This window comes from Neodiprion lecontei, chromosome 1 (genome assembly GCF_021901455.1).
Source record: "Neodiprion lecontei isolate iyNeoLeco1 chromosome 1, iyNeoLeco1.1, whole genome shotgun sequence".
NCBI lineage: Eukaryota > Metazoa > Arthropoda > Insecta > Hymenoptera > Diprionidae > Neodiprion > Neodiprion lecontei.
The window spans coordinates 26,905,496-26,917,502 of NC_060260.1; the positions used below are offsets into that span (position 1 = coordinate 26,905,496).

Genomic DNA, 12,007 nt, shown 5'->3' on the forward strand with positions numbered 1-12,007 from the left:
TTCAGATATTTGGACCAAGATCCAGAATTCAATAAGCGATCATCCATCAAACAAGTAGCAAGTGGCAGATTTGGTGTAACTTCCAGCTACATAGCAAATGCCGATGACTTGCAGATTAAAATGGCTCAAGGTGCCAAACCTGGTGAAGGTGGTGAGCTGCCAGGATATAAAGTAAGTTGATTTCGGTTGGTGTATAGAATAATTAAAGTCACTTGCCATAAGCATCTCTTTAATGGGACCGTTTCAATAACAAATTAGTGAGTGTAATAATATTCAACATCACAGGTCACAGCGGATATTGCTGCAACACGTCACTCTGTGCCTGGAGTTGGACTTATTTCACCCCCACCCCATCACGATATATACTCGATAGAAGATTTAGCTGAGCTGATTTACGATTTGAAATGCGCAAATCCAAATGCTCGGATCTCTGTAAAACTTGTGTCGGAAGTCGGAGTTGGAGTTGTTGCATCTGGTGTTGCTAAAGTGAGTGCGATATAATGGTTTAATAATTTGTATCGAACATTTTTCATGCAACCCTCTTATAAACCCTTTACGAAATTGATTTACCGATATTTCGTTCGTCGGTTTTCTCTAATCGCCATGCGCATCGGCTATTTTTGTAGGGTAAAGCAGAGCACATTGTAATATCTGGACATGATGGTGGTACTGGAGCTAGTAGCTGGACTGGAATCAAGGCAGCGGGTCTTCCATGGGAGTTGGGTGTAGCAGAGACTCACCAAGTATTAACTCTCAACAACTTGCGCTCCAGAGTCGTTGTTCAAGCAGATGGTCAACTTCGCACTGGCTTTGATGTCGTTGTTGCTGCACTTTTGGGCGCAGACGAATTTGGTTTCAGTACAGCTCCATTGATCGCTATGGGCTGCACGATGATGCGGAAGTGCCATCTGAATACGTGTCCAGTGGGCATTGCTACACAAGATCCAATTTTACGCAAAAAGTTTGCAGGAAAACCAGAACATGTTATCAATTTCCTGTTCATGTTGGCCGAGGAGGTAAGGGTTTGTTTTGAACTCAGTTTTATCACGTATTTCATGCATTCAATATCTATTCCTGCTTAAAACGTCCGATACGATTTGATAGGTTACGATTAGGTAATAATGAATATTATAGAATAGTTTTCAGAATCACGATACACAGTAATAAGTCTATTCTGTTTTTTGAATCCCATTCTATAATATTCCATCAGAATTGTTCATGTCCCACCAATCTTTTCCAGTTAGGATAGATGAAAGAAAGTTTCTACAAAATGATTATAATTTCCAAATTTTTGTCCAGGTCCGAACGCACATGGCTAGTCTTGGTATCAGAAAATTCCAAGATTTAGTTGGACGCACTGATTTCCTGAAGGTTGCCAGCCGTGATCATGAAAAATCCAAGACTCTTAATTTCACAAACATTTTACGCAATGCATTGGAGATGCGTCCAGGTGTCAACATTAAGGGTGGCTCAGTTAAGCAGGATTTCCAGCTCGAAAACAGATTGGACAATAAGCTTCTTGAAGAGGCAGCACCAGTTTTGGAAGGACTTAAAAAAAGCGTTTCCATTCAGATGAGCATCAACAATGAATGCAGAGCATTTGCGTCAACTTTAAGCTATCACATTTCAAAGCAAGTTGCAATCATTTTATTTAGTTTCAGTTAGCACCCAAACCATGAGCAATTCCTTATTTCGTATAGCTACCATTTCCTTGTATGTGTCTGTGCTTGTAAAAATATTCGGTTTCAGAATTTCTGCCACGTTTGAGAATTGTTTTACAAAATTGTTTTTAGGAAATTTGGGGAAGAAGGGCTTCCAGAACATAGTATTAATATCAATATGACTGGCTCTGCGGGTCAGAGCTTCTGCGCTTTTATGACAAAAGGTGTTCATGTTACGTTAGAAGGTGATGCAAACGATTACGTAGGAAAGGTGAATAAAAATGATCCAAATGCCTTCACCAAACTGTACGAGAATCAATACTTACCTCTATTTTTATCACTCAGAGTCTCTGTGGTGGAGAGATTATCATATATCCCCCCAAGGATTCGGACTTCAATTCCGAAGCTAATGTTATTGTGGGTAACGTCTGTCTCTATGGTGCGACGTCTGGTCGGGCATACTTCCGAGGTATAGCTGCAGAGAGGTTCAGCGTTCGTAACAGTGGAGCTATCGTAGTTGTAGAAGGAGTAGGTGATCACGGATGCGAGTACATGACTGGAGGTTGTGCACTTATACTTGGGCTGACAGGAAGGAACTTTGCTGCTGGAATGTCCGGTGGAATTGCTTATGTTCTCGACGTTGACGGATCGTTCAAAAGGTAAATTGACTCACGCACTGTGCATATTATACATTTGCAATATTTAGTGTGCGAGGGTGGATTTATTTTTATAGGTGAGCGAATTTACTATAGTTCTGATAATGCAGCTTTTTTTTTTGTAAAGAAAATTATTGTTAGAATATACATAATAGCAGGTAATAACTACTGAGTATGGTTGGTATACCTACTAAAAAATTTTGCACATTTGCTTTGATTACATTTCAGTGATGATTAATCATATTGCCATATATGTTTCAGTAAATGCAATCCTGAAATGGTGGAGCTACTTCCACTTAATCAGCAGAGTGACATTGCGTATGTGAAGGAACTTCTGGAAGAGTTCATTGAAAAGACTGGATCATTGATCGCTCAGGAGTTGCTGAAGGTCTGGCCTGAACCTACCACCAGATTTGTAAAGGTACGCTGATAAATTTTGTTCAATGATCAAATTATTCAGAATTTCTTCAAGTTGTTCTGGTTTAAATACATTTTGGTTGTAATACTACTAGGTATTCCCATACGAATATCAACGTGCTCTAAAGCAACTAGCAGAGCAGAAAGTAGCGCAGCCAATTGTCGACAGCAATCGCAAACCATCCGAACCTAATGTTAAGGATATTGAAGATTCGATTGCTGATGGGGATATGGAGAAAAAGAAATTGGATAAGATTCGGTAGATATGAATTTTAGTTCACACACTAATGACAGGATATGTGTGTTTAATCCGTCAAACTGAATAGCACAACTAATCACGAAATCTGTATTTTGTTTGCAGAGGATTCGTAAAATACGGTCGCGAAACAAAAAACTATCGACCGGCTGAAAAACGAATGGAAGATTGGAATGAGATATATAACTTTCAAGGTGTTAGGAAGGGACTTAGAGTTCAGGCAGCAAGATGTATGGAATGTGGTGTTCCCTTCTGTCAGAGCAGCCATGGGTGTCCTCTTGGAAACATTATTCCAAAGTGGAATGACCTTGTTTTTCATTCAAACTGGAAAGAGGCCTTGAATCAGCTGCTTCAGACCAATAACTTTCCTGGTTAGTTTCACCCTATCATCGCGATCATGTTTGGCATCCGGACGAATCAAAATAGTGACAACTAGAATTTGTGTTTAACATACACCCATCATTCTTACAGAGTTTACTGGAAGGGTATGTCCAGCACCTTGTGAGGGTGCTTGTGTATTGGGAATCTCCGAGCCACCTGTAACAATAAAAAACATTGAGTGCGCTATCATAGATCATGCCTTTGAGCAAGGATGGATCACTGTGCAACCTCCGAAGTCAAGAACTGGACGTCGAGTGGCAATTGTAGGATCTGGTCCTTCTGGACTTGCTGCGGCTCATCAACTTAACAAAGCTGGTCACTTGGTCACTGTCTATGAACGAAACGATCGCGTTGGTGGTCTTTTGCAGTATGGTATTCCTACCATGAAATTGTCTAAGCAAGTTGTTCAACGGCGAGTTTCTCTCCTCGCTGCTGAAGGAATCTCCTTCAAGACTGGTATCAATGTTGGGAAGGATATTTCAGCTAAAGTGAGCTTATGAACTGCTGTTTATTTTTACGAGTGAATTTCTTTTATCTTCTCTGTATTTGTTCATATTGTCGAGAAAATGAAAAATTTCAGTAGGCAGTTAATTAATTATTGAAGCCATTGGACATTAAAAATTTTCACGTTATCACGCACATTCCGCAACAAACTGTACTACCATTATTCTTGCACAATAGGAATTGAAAGAACAGTATGATGCACTTCTTCTGTGTACTGGTGCTACGTGGCCAAGAGATCTGCAAATACCTGGACGGCACTTTGAAGGAATTCACTTTGCCATGAGTTTTCTCGAGAACTGGCAAAAAAAACAGATGGGAAACACTGTACCACCCAAAATGGAATTAATTGCTCAGAATAAAGATGTCATAATTATCGGTGGTGGAGATACAGGTTGCGATTGCATTGCTACATCCTTGCGACAGGTATTACACTGCGCATATCAAATCACATGGGCCTACTAGGCCCGTGATCCCTTACAGTAAAATACTACAATATAACAATATAAATCTCATCTTTATTTAGTATGTCTAATGCAAAAATACTAACAAACGGATGTTTTGTTCGAGGTCTAAATTATTCGTCAGATTTTTGAAACTATGATATATATACTAAAGTGTGGGGACAACTATACATACCGGTACGTAACATTCTGTTCTGTCGCTAGGGTGCCAGATCCATTACAACGTTTGAAATCTTACCTGAACCTCCATTGAAAAGAGGAAAGGACAATCCATGGCCACAGTACCCTCGAGTGTTCAAGGTGGACTATGGTCATGAAGAAGTTTCTCTTAAATTTGGACGGGATCCACGTCAGTTCAGTACACTGAGCAAGGTAAATGTAACATTTTCTTTCTGCACTGAAATATCGTATCAATTAGTTAATCAGTTTCAAGTCATGAATTGTTTTTTATGGGATATCTTAGAAAGTTTAATTTACATCATTAATTTCAGGAATTCTTGGGCAATGACAAGGGACATGTAACTGGAATTAGAACAGTCACAGTTGAATGGACTAAAGATGAAGCAGGTAGATGGAAAATGGACGAAGTTCCTAATTCTGAAAAGGTGAGTTTTTTTTCTAGCACCATGTGATGAGGTGAGCCATCGGAGGTATGTCAATGTCAATGAGATATTTGTATATATAAATGTATTTCTCAATAGACCTACAAATGTGATCTGGTATTACTTGCAATGGGCTTTATGGGACCTGAGAAATACGTCGCTACTGATTTAGAAGCAAAACTCGATGGGCGTGGAAACTACGAAACTCCTGGCGGCAAATACTCAACTAGTATTTCAGGTGTTTTTGCTGCAGGAGGTTAGTTAAGATTGTGATTTTGTTTCATCCAAAAGTCAGTTGAAAGAATTCCTTTCCAATACAATTCTACTCTACAATTTTAATATTTGCGAATTTAGATTGCCGAAGAGGTCAGTCACTTGTCGTATGGGCAATAGCTGAAGGAAGGCAGGCTGCAAGGGAAGTCGACAAGAGTCTAATGGGATCTACGACTCTGCCAAGTCCTGGTGGTGTTATCACAGGGGTCTTACCTTAAATCTGAGTAAGGCGAGATCCTGTGAGTAAAAAATATTTATGAGTCCACATTGAGCCCAATATGGCAGCTGACTTTGTAGAAATTGCGTTCTGATTATTGTGTCAACTTAGGAGAAATTTCCTGATTCGCAGACTGATTAATTAGTTGAGGCGTCCATAAAACTCATATGATTATTTGGATCCTGGTCATGTAGACTGAAACCGTAATCGAATAGCCTCTAGAATATGTAAGAGATATTAATTAATACTACATTGTCGTGCATGTCATATATTACGTTTCGTACAGGGTTACGCATGTACACATACACACACACACACGCACACACGCACCTTACACAGGCATCGGTGTACATAAGATATGAACATGCAGGTGGTAATGTGATTGAAGGTATTTTTTGTTCTTTCTAAAATGCGAAAAGCGGAGTTATAAACGTCATAGCAAACTCCATAAGTTGTAGGCATGAAGAAAACGCATGTAAGTACTTGGTAGAGGTGATGCTTAACTATTTTTTCCAGCATATACATTTAACTGCAAGACGGAATACTAAAATTCTATTCTTGCCACTATCAGGATTGCATGACAAGCCATAGGAGATTATGGTATCTAATGATGTAAAATCTTTACATGTACAATATAAGTACGTACACAAAAATATCGTATGTAAATCAATGCAATGTCCTGCATTCCCATGATTAAATGGCTGAAATTACCTAAATTAATTAATTGTTAGTAGAAGAAAATGGAAACGATATGTTGAAACATTATTTAGACCACATCTAAATTCTATTGTCGCATACGTGATTGTTCTACCAAACTTTTTTTTTTTTTTTTACGTTTATGCCTTTTTGTAATTTTCTTAGCTTACATAATTGTATCAGTAAGTTATAATTGTCAGATCGTATCATCGATTTATGGTATAAATAATTTATTTATGACTATAATATCAAATGTTGGATATCAGATTATTTGCTACATATTATTACCGTGTTGTCCCATGTATAAGCCGACCCCGCGTATAAGACGATCCCCGATTCTGAGACAGTATTTCAGGGTGTTTTTTTTAGATACCCGTATAAGGCGGGTCCGCGTATAGGACGAGGACGATTTTGGCGGGTGCTGTTAGCGATAACGAAAACCTCGGATTATATTCGAAATAATACGGTATTATTATTAAACTACTGAAATAATTCTTATTTCCATTAATACTATCGTTCCGTGAGTGAACACCCATCATTTGAATAAATACGATAGATTGAAATAATCATTTATCACTGTAAATTATAGTGCATACGTATCTATATTATACTAACGAGACAATAAAAGTATACTGAACGTTAGATATCCATGCATTATTTAATTCATACCTACCATGTGACAAATACTAACGTTTCTGGAATTTCTTGAACTCTTCCAAAAATATTAGATATGTAAGTTAATTAAAGTTGGACATAGTTGAATCAAAATCTTTGGTTGAGAACTGTAGAGCAATACAAATAATGCAGAACTACGCATTATCATTGCTAGTTATTTTGAATACGTGTTCAGTAACTTACAATTATCGCAACTGTGCATAGAACGATAGGGCAATGAGAACTTCTTTCTAGTCGAGTTAGTGGAAAAGTAGGTGCAGTGAAATTAACAAATACATCAATAGAGCATTCGAAGATTTTCTTTAAATATTAATTTAATATACTTTACATTTATAGTGTCAACATTATAAAAATATTTGTTGGATACAATACAGAGTACATTACTAAATATAGTACAGCTTTCAAGTTAAATTAACAATGTTTCAGTTCGCATTCATGAATCTTTTCAACAACCCTTGTGATATGCAATATATTGTTTGGGCATTGTGTACAGACAATATTGATACATGGTAACCAGATATTAACCTACAATTATTAACCTATTAGTAATACAACAACAAATACAAATAAAAATCAAATAATTTGACCCGCAACTTATAATCTGACGATACACTGTCTCTATGACCTACCTAGAAAATATACCTGTGTGTGTATTTTATAAACACCTGTATGTCGATAAGGCTTCCAATTACTAACAGAATACACTTATTATACTCAAATTTTCGCGAACTCTAATTATAGAACAAAAAATTTACAATCATCGATTATTCTCGTAGCAAATAAATTAAAAAACAAACGCGAATGATACGATAAAATTGTGACCGCCACATAAATTCAGTACAAATGCGCAACAATTGCAGCTACTAAAACAAGTATTGCAACACTTAATCCAGTCATATAGACAACAAATTGCTGATCTTGAGATGAATCTTCATTGCTATCGGAGGCTACTGCGTCCACGGTATTTTGATAGTAGAATTCCGAAGGATCTGTAGGTCATTAATGTTGATTGGTTTTATCTCTGTATTATTCTGTCAGAACAATTCTTTTACTTAAACTAATACAGACTGCAAAAGCATCAAAGTGCTGTACAATCTTTAGGTAGATTTAGTACAACTCACCAGCCTGGAGTTCAAGCTCTTTTTGTACACTGCTTTCTTGCATTTCTAAATCCAAAAGTTCCTGCAAAGACACTAAAGCTTCTTGTGGTCCTTCACCAGGAAATAAGTAGTCAGACAATGTTACTCTACTTTGCGGCAGAGCGACCAAAACCCTTCTTGGAGGTTCGTGCAGGGTAACGTTTTCTAAAAATAAGTAATCCATGAAAAGTTTTAAATTATTTCTACCATCCCAAAGTGAAATTGTATATTCAATAAAACAGAGAAAAGATATCATTCATGACAGATATCCAATCGTATGCTTATTGTATAGATTTGCCGAGATTGTCAGTTACCTTCTGGGGACCCATTTTCTTCTTCAATTAAACTATCCCAGTGCATTTCTAACCGACTAGCCAACGACCTTATGATATCCTGTTTCACTGCTGCAGTAGCCTCTTCGATGGTTGCTTTCTGATGCACAAATGTTCTGCTAACAACTTGCCCGACTAGCCGCATAGTCGCACTGCAGGATGTTATCAATATGTCTGAACTAGGATTTTTTGGCTAAAATAATTAAAAACTTATTTCTGTATTCTTTCTTCAACGGGTTCTTCAATCCCTCTCTACTGTACAATACAATACAACAAATGAGCTAGGAAACCCATTAATTTCATTATTTCCTTTTCAGTTATACAATTACTTGAATTTGGAAGTGATTCCTTGATACAACAAAGTGTCATGGCCTCCCGGCCATCTATTCATTCAAATATCAAGCTATTATGACCACTGTAACTTACACAGGGAATATACATGCTAACTTGAAGCGTTTTATTAGCCAAAGTCGTGTCATTGTTGCTCTTAATTTCTTTTCTATCCTTTTTCTTCTTTCCAACTACTTCAAGAGTGTCCTCTGAAGACCGTGGTTCACCTTCGATCACAATCAAAGCTGAGTCAACAGTATCTGATATATTTGCAAGAATTCCCTGTATAGAACACAAATAAAATTGACTACCTTCCGGTGGAGTTATTTGGTAAGCGATAAAAGCTGAATTCAAGGTTTTATGGTGATTGGCATGAGTATCGTTTATATATGCTACTTGATATAATTCATGAGATTGAATCTGCCAATAATTCAACTTTTTAAATCAATACAAATACCTGTAGTTGCTTTTTTAATGTTGCCGGCATTTGGTCAGCTGCAATTGGAAATAACCGATCAAAATCTACTCGAGCTTCGAGTTGATGCCATTTTGTGGCCTTAGCTTGGAACTTCCAATCTACCGGTTTCAATATTCCTCCAAGACTAGCATCAAGAGATTTGCATAATATCCTAAAGAAATATGAAAGTTTTCCTTAAACAAACACAATACGAAAACGATGGCACAATACATTCTTATCATTTTCATAAAGTTCACTTACTTTTGAGTAATACTATTGAAGTGCAGGATAAGATTTTCCTGATTGTTATTCCCATAAAGATATTTATTTAATGCTAAGTGCTTGTAAATTGCAACTACCACTGATCGTAGTCTGTTTATTGAATTGCTATCATTCAAGATATCTGACGGGCCAACCACAAATATTCCTAGCACCCACATACCACCTGGTAACATCCTGGTAACCTGAAGAGAAATCCATCGAATAAATAAATGGACAATGATGGTGGTAACAATGAGTTCATTACATGTTTTGCGTGATCGGCGACCCAAGTTTCCGGTATGTCATTGATGGATTTAATGTACTTTCGTCCTGGTTCTGGCTGAGTGTTGCTTGCAGAGCTTATCAAAGATTCTTCAATTACATCCTTCGCGGCAGGAGGTGGAGTTCTTGCCAGATGAACGACAAAGTCTTTCTGTGCTGTACTCTAAAATAAAAAATGACGATGATAGTCAAAAATGATTATAATTTTGATTGGAATTTTCAACATGTGTCAACTGCTGACTTTTGCATGCGACAGATTATACGTTGAGGCACATTGAATGGCACTAACAACGTGTCCTTTGTGAATTACTCTAGATGATCATTTTTCGGTTCCAATTACGCTTTCTAGGGCTAAACAAATAAATGAAATTTCTATTTGTAATTTAGTACTTATTATTTTCGAACACAACGATTATAGATATTGAGTTGAATACAGTGTCCGTCATTAGAATCAAAATCAGAATTGACTAGACATTGAAGTTTAATTCATACCATGAAGGTGCAAGATCGCTAGCATATTGAATAACATTGTGAGCTCAACAGTAGGAGAATTTATCTGTCAACCATATTATTGGTTTGCCGATAGAAGCGGGAATAGGAAGATATTGAATTCGTAAACAATTCTGTAAAGCGTATACTGAGTAGGCGCAAATTGCGGAATGTGATGTGGCAAACTTTAACCCCTTATAGTCCAAATTCATAAATTTTAAAATAAATAGCATTTAAGGACTTGTCATTAATACCTTCTGTATGGATTTTGTAGGATCTTATTTAGTTTGTTACAGAAATGTTACAAGGGGCTACAAGGGGTTAAGATTTGACGTTTAGCATAACCTCCAAGTCCGTGACTCGACCTCATAACTAATAGAAGTCTTGTTTTCCAATCTAATAAATTGTATAATAAGTTATTTGCCTTTGAGGCAACTATCCGAATATATTTCGTATTCTGATAAAAAAACATATGGTGGACAGTGAAATACAGCGTTGATCGCTTGTGGACCGTGCTCTACGGTTTGATCCTGATCTCTGAGTAATTGAAATATCGCACCTGTCCAAGTATCAATCCTATCGTATAACCATCAGCTCTCATCAATGATTTTAGATATGCTAAGACACTGTCCTCGGCGTAAGCTATTCGCCCCATTCTAGATGATTTATTTGCCAATACGGTTTTTAACTCCGGTTCACGACGCGATGCGACGGAATCCACATACGAGGTGGGGAAAGTAAACGCCACTTTCCTTGCCGTGGTTGCAATCAGTACTAAGGAGTAATGAGGAATTGGTAGCGGGAAATTCGAATTTGAGGTAAGGAATACTATTTTACGTATTATAAAAGTATTACCGTTGACTGAAGAATATTAGGACGAATACCCCTGGGTGAATTCTTGTGACCAGTTATCGGCGGGCAAGTGGGCCAAGGTGGGCCTGGGAAAGTAGGAGGGTTCTGCTCTATCTATTCTACCTAACGGGCTCACACAGATATTCGTAGCAGCCAAAGTAGTGTCGGTATGGAAGCTTGAGAACGGGTCGATACAAAGCAAGTACGTAAGACAACTTTTCGACTGCGACTTATTGTTATAAATGTCGATCAGCTTGATCATCCCCGTTAGAAGAAGCGTAACCGTGTCCACCGCCAACCACAGCAACAACCTTCGAGCACCTCCAACCACCGTCAACCAACTCCTCTTTCCGCCGACCACCTTCGTCAACCTTGACCACCTCGTTGCCCCCCCCCCCCCCCCCCGCGCTGCTCATCATCGTAGTCGTCCTCGTACTCCTCGACCACCGCCGATCACTTCCAACCACCACCAAACACTTCCTACCCCACCAACCACCTCTAATCACCTCCTACCATCTCGGTCCACCTTCTATCACCCCCTACTACCTCCAACCACCTCCTACAAGCTCCTACCATTTTCGAACACCTTTTTTCCAGCCACCTCCGACCACCTTCGTCCTCCTCGTCCCCTTGCACCGCCATGTATTCTATAACATTAATATTCATATTATTCCCACAACTTTTCATTTGCTTTCTCGATTTTGATTTTTCGTAGGCAGAGACTCGAAACGCTGTTTTAGCCAGTCGCAAGTGAAGTATCTACGTTGGGTAGAGGAGCAGAATTGTTTTTCGAAAAGTGTTCGCATGGAAAAAATTCAGAGTAACTGTAATACTTCACGGGTGCGCTAATTTTGATCGAAATTAAATGGATGCTCCGTATATGAGACAGTATTTAACGCAGTATCCTGATTTAAAGACCTAAAAAGGTGGTTGTCAACGATTTTTTTTTTTCTGATAGGGAGAGATAGAACGAAGCTTTTTAAAACTTCAAGTGTATTTGAACACACATTTGAAAGGTACAAGCAAAAATTTTTATCATCCAACTGTCGCAGAACGGCAGCGTTAT

The 12,007-nt window shown here is 38.1% G+C and overlaps 2 protein-coding genes across 8 annotated transcripts in view; one reads left to right on the top strand and one right to left on the bottom strand.

Annotated features, from left to right (window-relative positions):
• Nucleotides 1-6,766, top strand: part of LOC107216749 (glutamate synthase [NADH]) — a 47,500-nt gene extending 40,734 nt beyond the window's left edge. For all 7 annotated transcript variants that reach the window (XM_015654032.2, XM_046746388.1, XM_046746387.1 and 4 more), the window contains 15 exons: nucleotides 6-171; nucleotides 286-486; nucleotides 627-1,016; nucleotides 1,300-1,631; nucleotides 1,794-1,932; nucleotides 2,007-2,320; nucleotides 2,579-2,738; nucleotides 2,830-2,993; nucleotides 3,096-3,361; nucleotides 3,462-3,859; nucleotides 4,053-4,298; nucleotides 4,541-4,708; nucleotides 4,828-4,941; nucleotides 5,038-5,194; nucleotides 5,293-6,766. In XM_015654032.2, the coding sequence (XP_015509518.2) occupies nucleotides 6-171; nucleotides 286-486; nucleotides 627-1,016; nucleotides 1,300-1,631; nucleotides 1,794-1,932; nucleotides 2,007-2,320; nucleotides 2,579-2,738; nucleotides 2,830-2,993; nucleotides 3,096-3,361; nucleotides 3,462-3,859; nucleotides 4,053-4,298; nucleotides 4,541-4,708; nucleotides 4,828-4,941; nucleotides 5,038-5,194; nucleotides 5,293-5,429 (3,352 nt within the window). In that variant the 3' untranslated portion in view covers nucleotides 5,430-6,766. The remainder of the gene's footprint in view (nucleotides 1-5; nucleotides 172-285; nucleotides 487-626; nucleotides 1,017-1,299; nucleotides 1,632-1,793; nucleotides 1,933-2,006; nucleotides 2,321-2,578; nucleotides 2,739-2,829; nucleotides 2,994-3,095; nucleotides 3,362-3,461; nucleotides 3,860-4,052; nucleotides 4,299-4,540; nucleotides 4,709-4,827; nucleotides 4,942-5,037; nucleotides 5,195-5,292) is intronic.
• Nucleotides 6,767-7,105: 339 nt separating this feature from the next.
• LOC107216746 (protein odr-4 homolog) lies at nucleotides 7,106-10,823 on the bottom strand. The gene is made up of 8 exons (XM_015654024.2): nucleotides 10,649-10,823; nucleotides 9,584-9,763; nucleotides 9,319-9,521; nucleotides 9,058-9,229; nucleotides 8,697-8,882; nucleotides 8,253-8,463; nucleotides 7,921-8,103; nucleotides 7,106-7,788 (listed from the first exon to the last, which is right to left on the bottom strand). The coding sequence occupies exons 1-8, from the start codon at nucleotides 10,742-10,744 to the stop codon at nucleotides 7,634-7,636; spliced, it is 1,386 nt and encodes a 461-aa protein (XP_015509510.2). The 5' UTR covers nucleotides 10,745-10,823; the 3' UTR covers nucleotides 7,106-7,633.
• Between the last annotated feature and the right edge of the window lie 1,184 nt (nucleotides 10,824-12,007).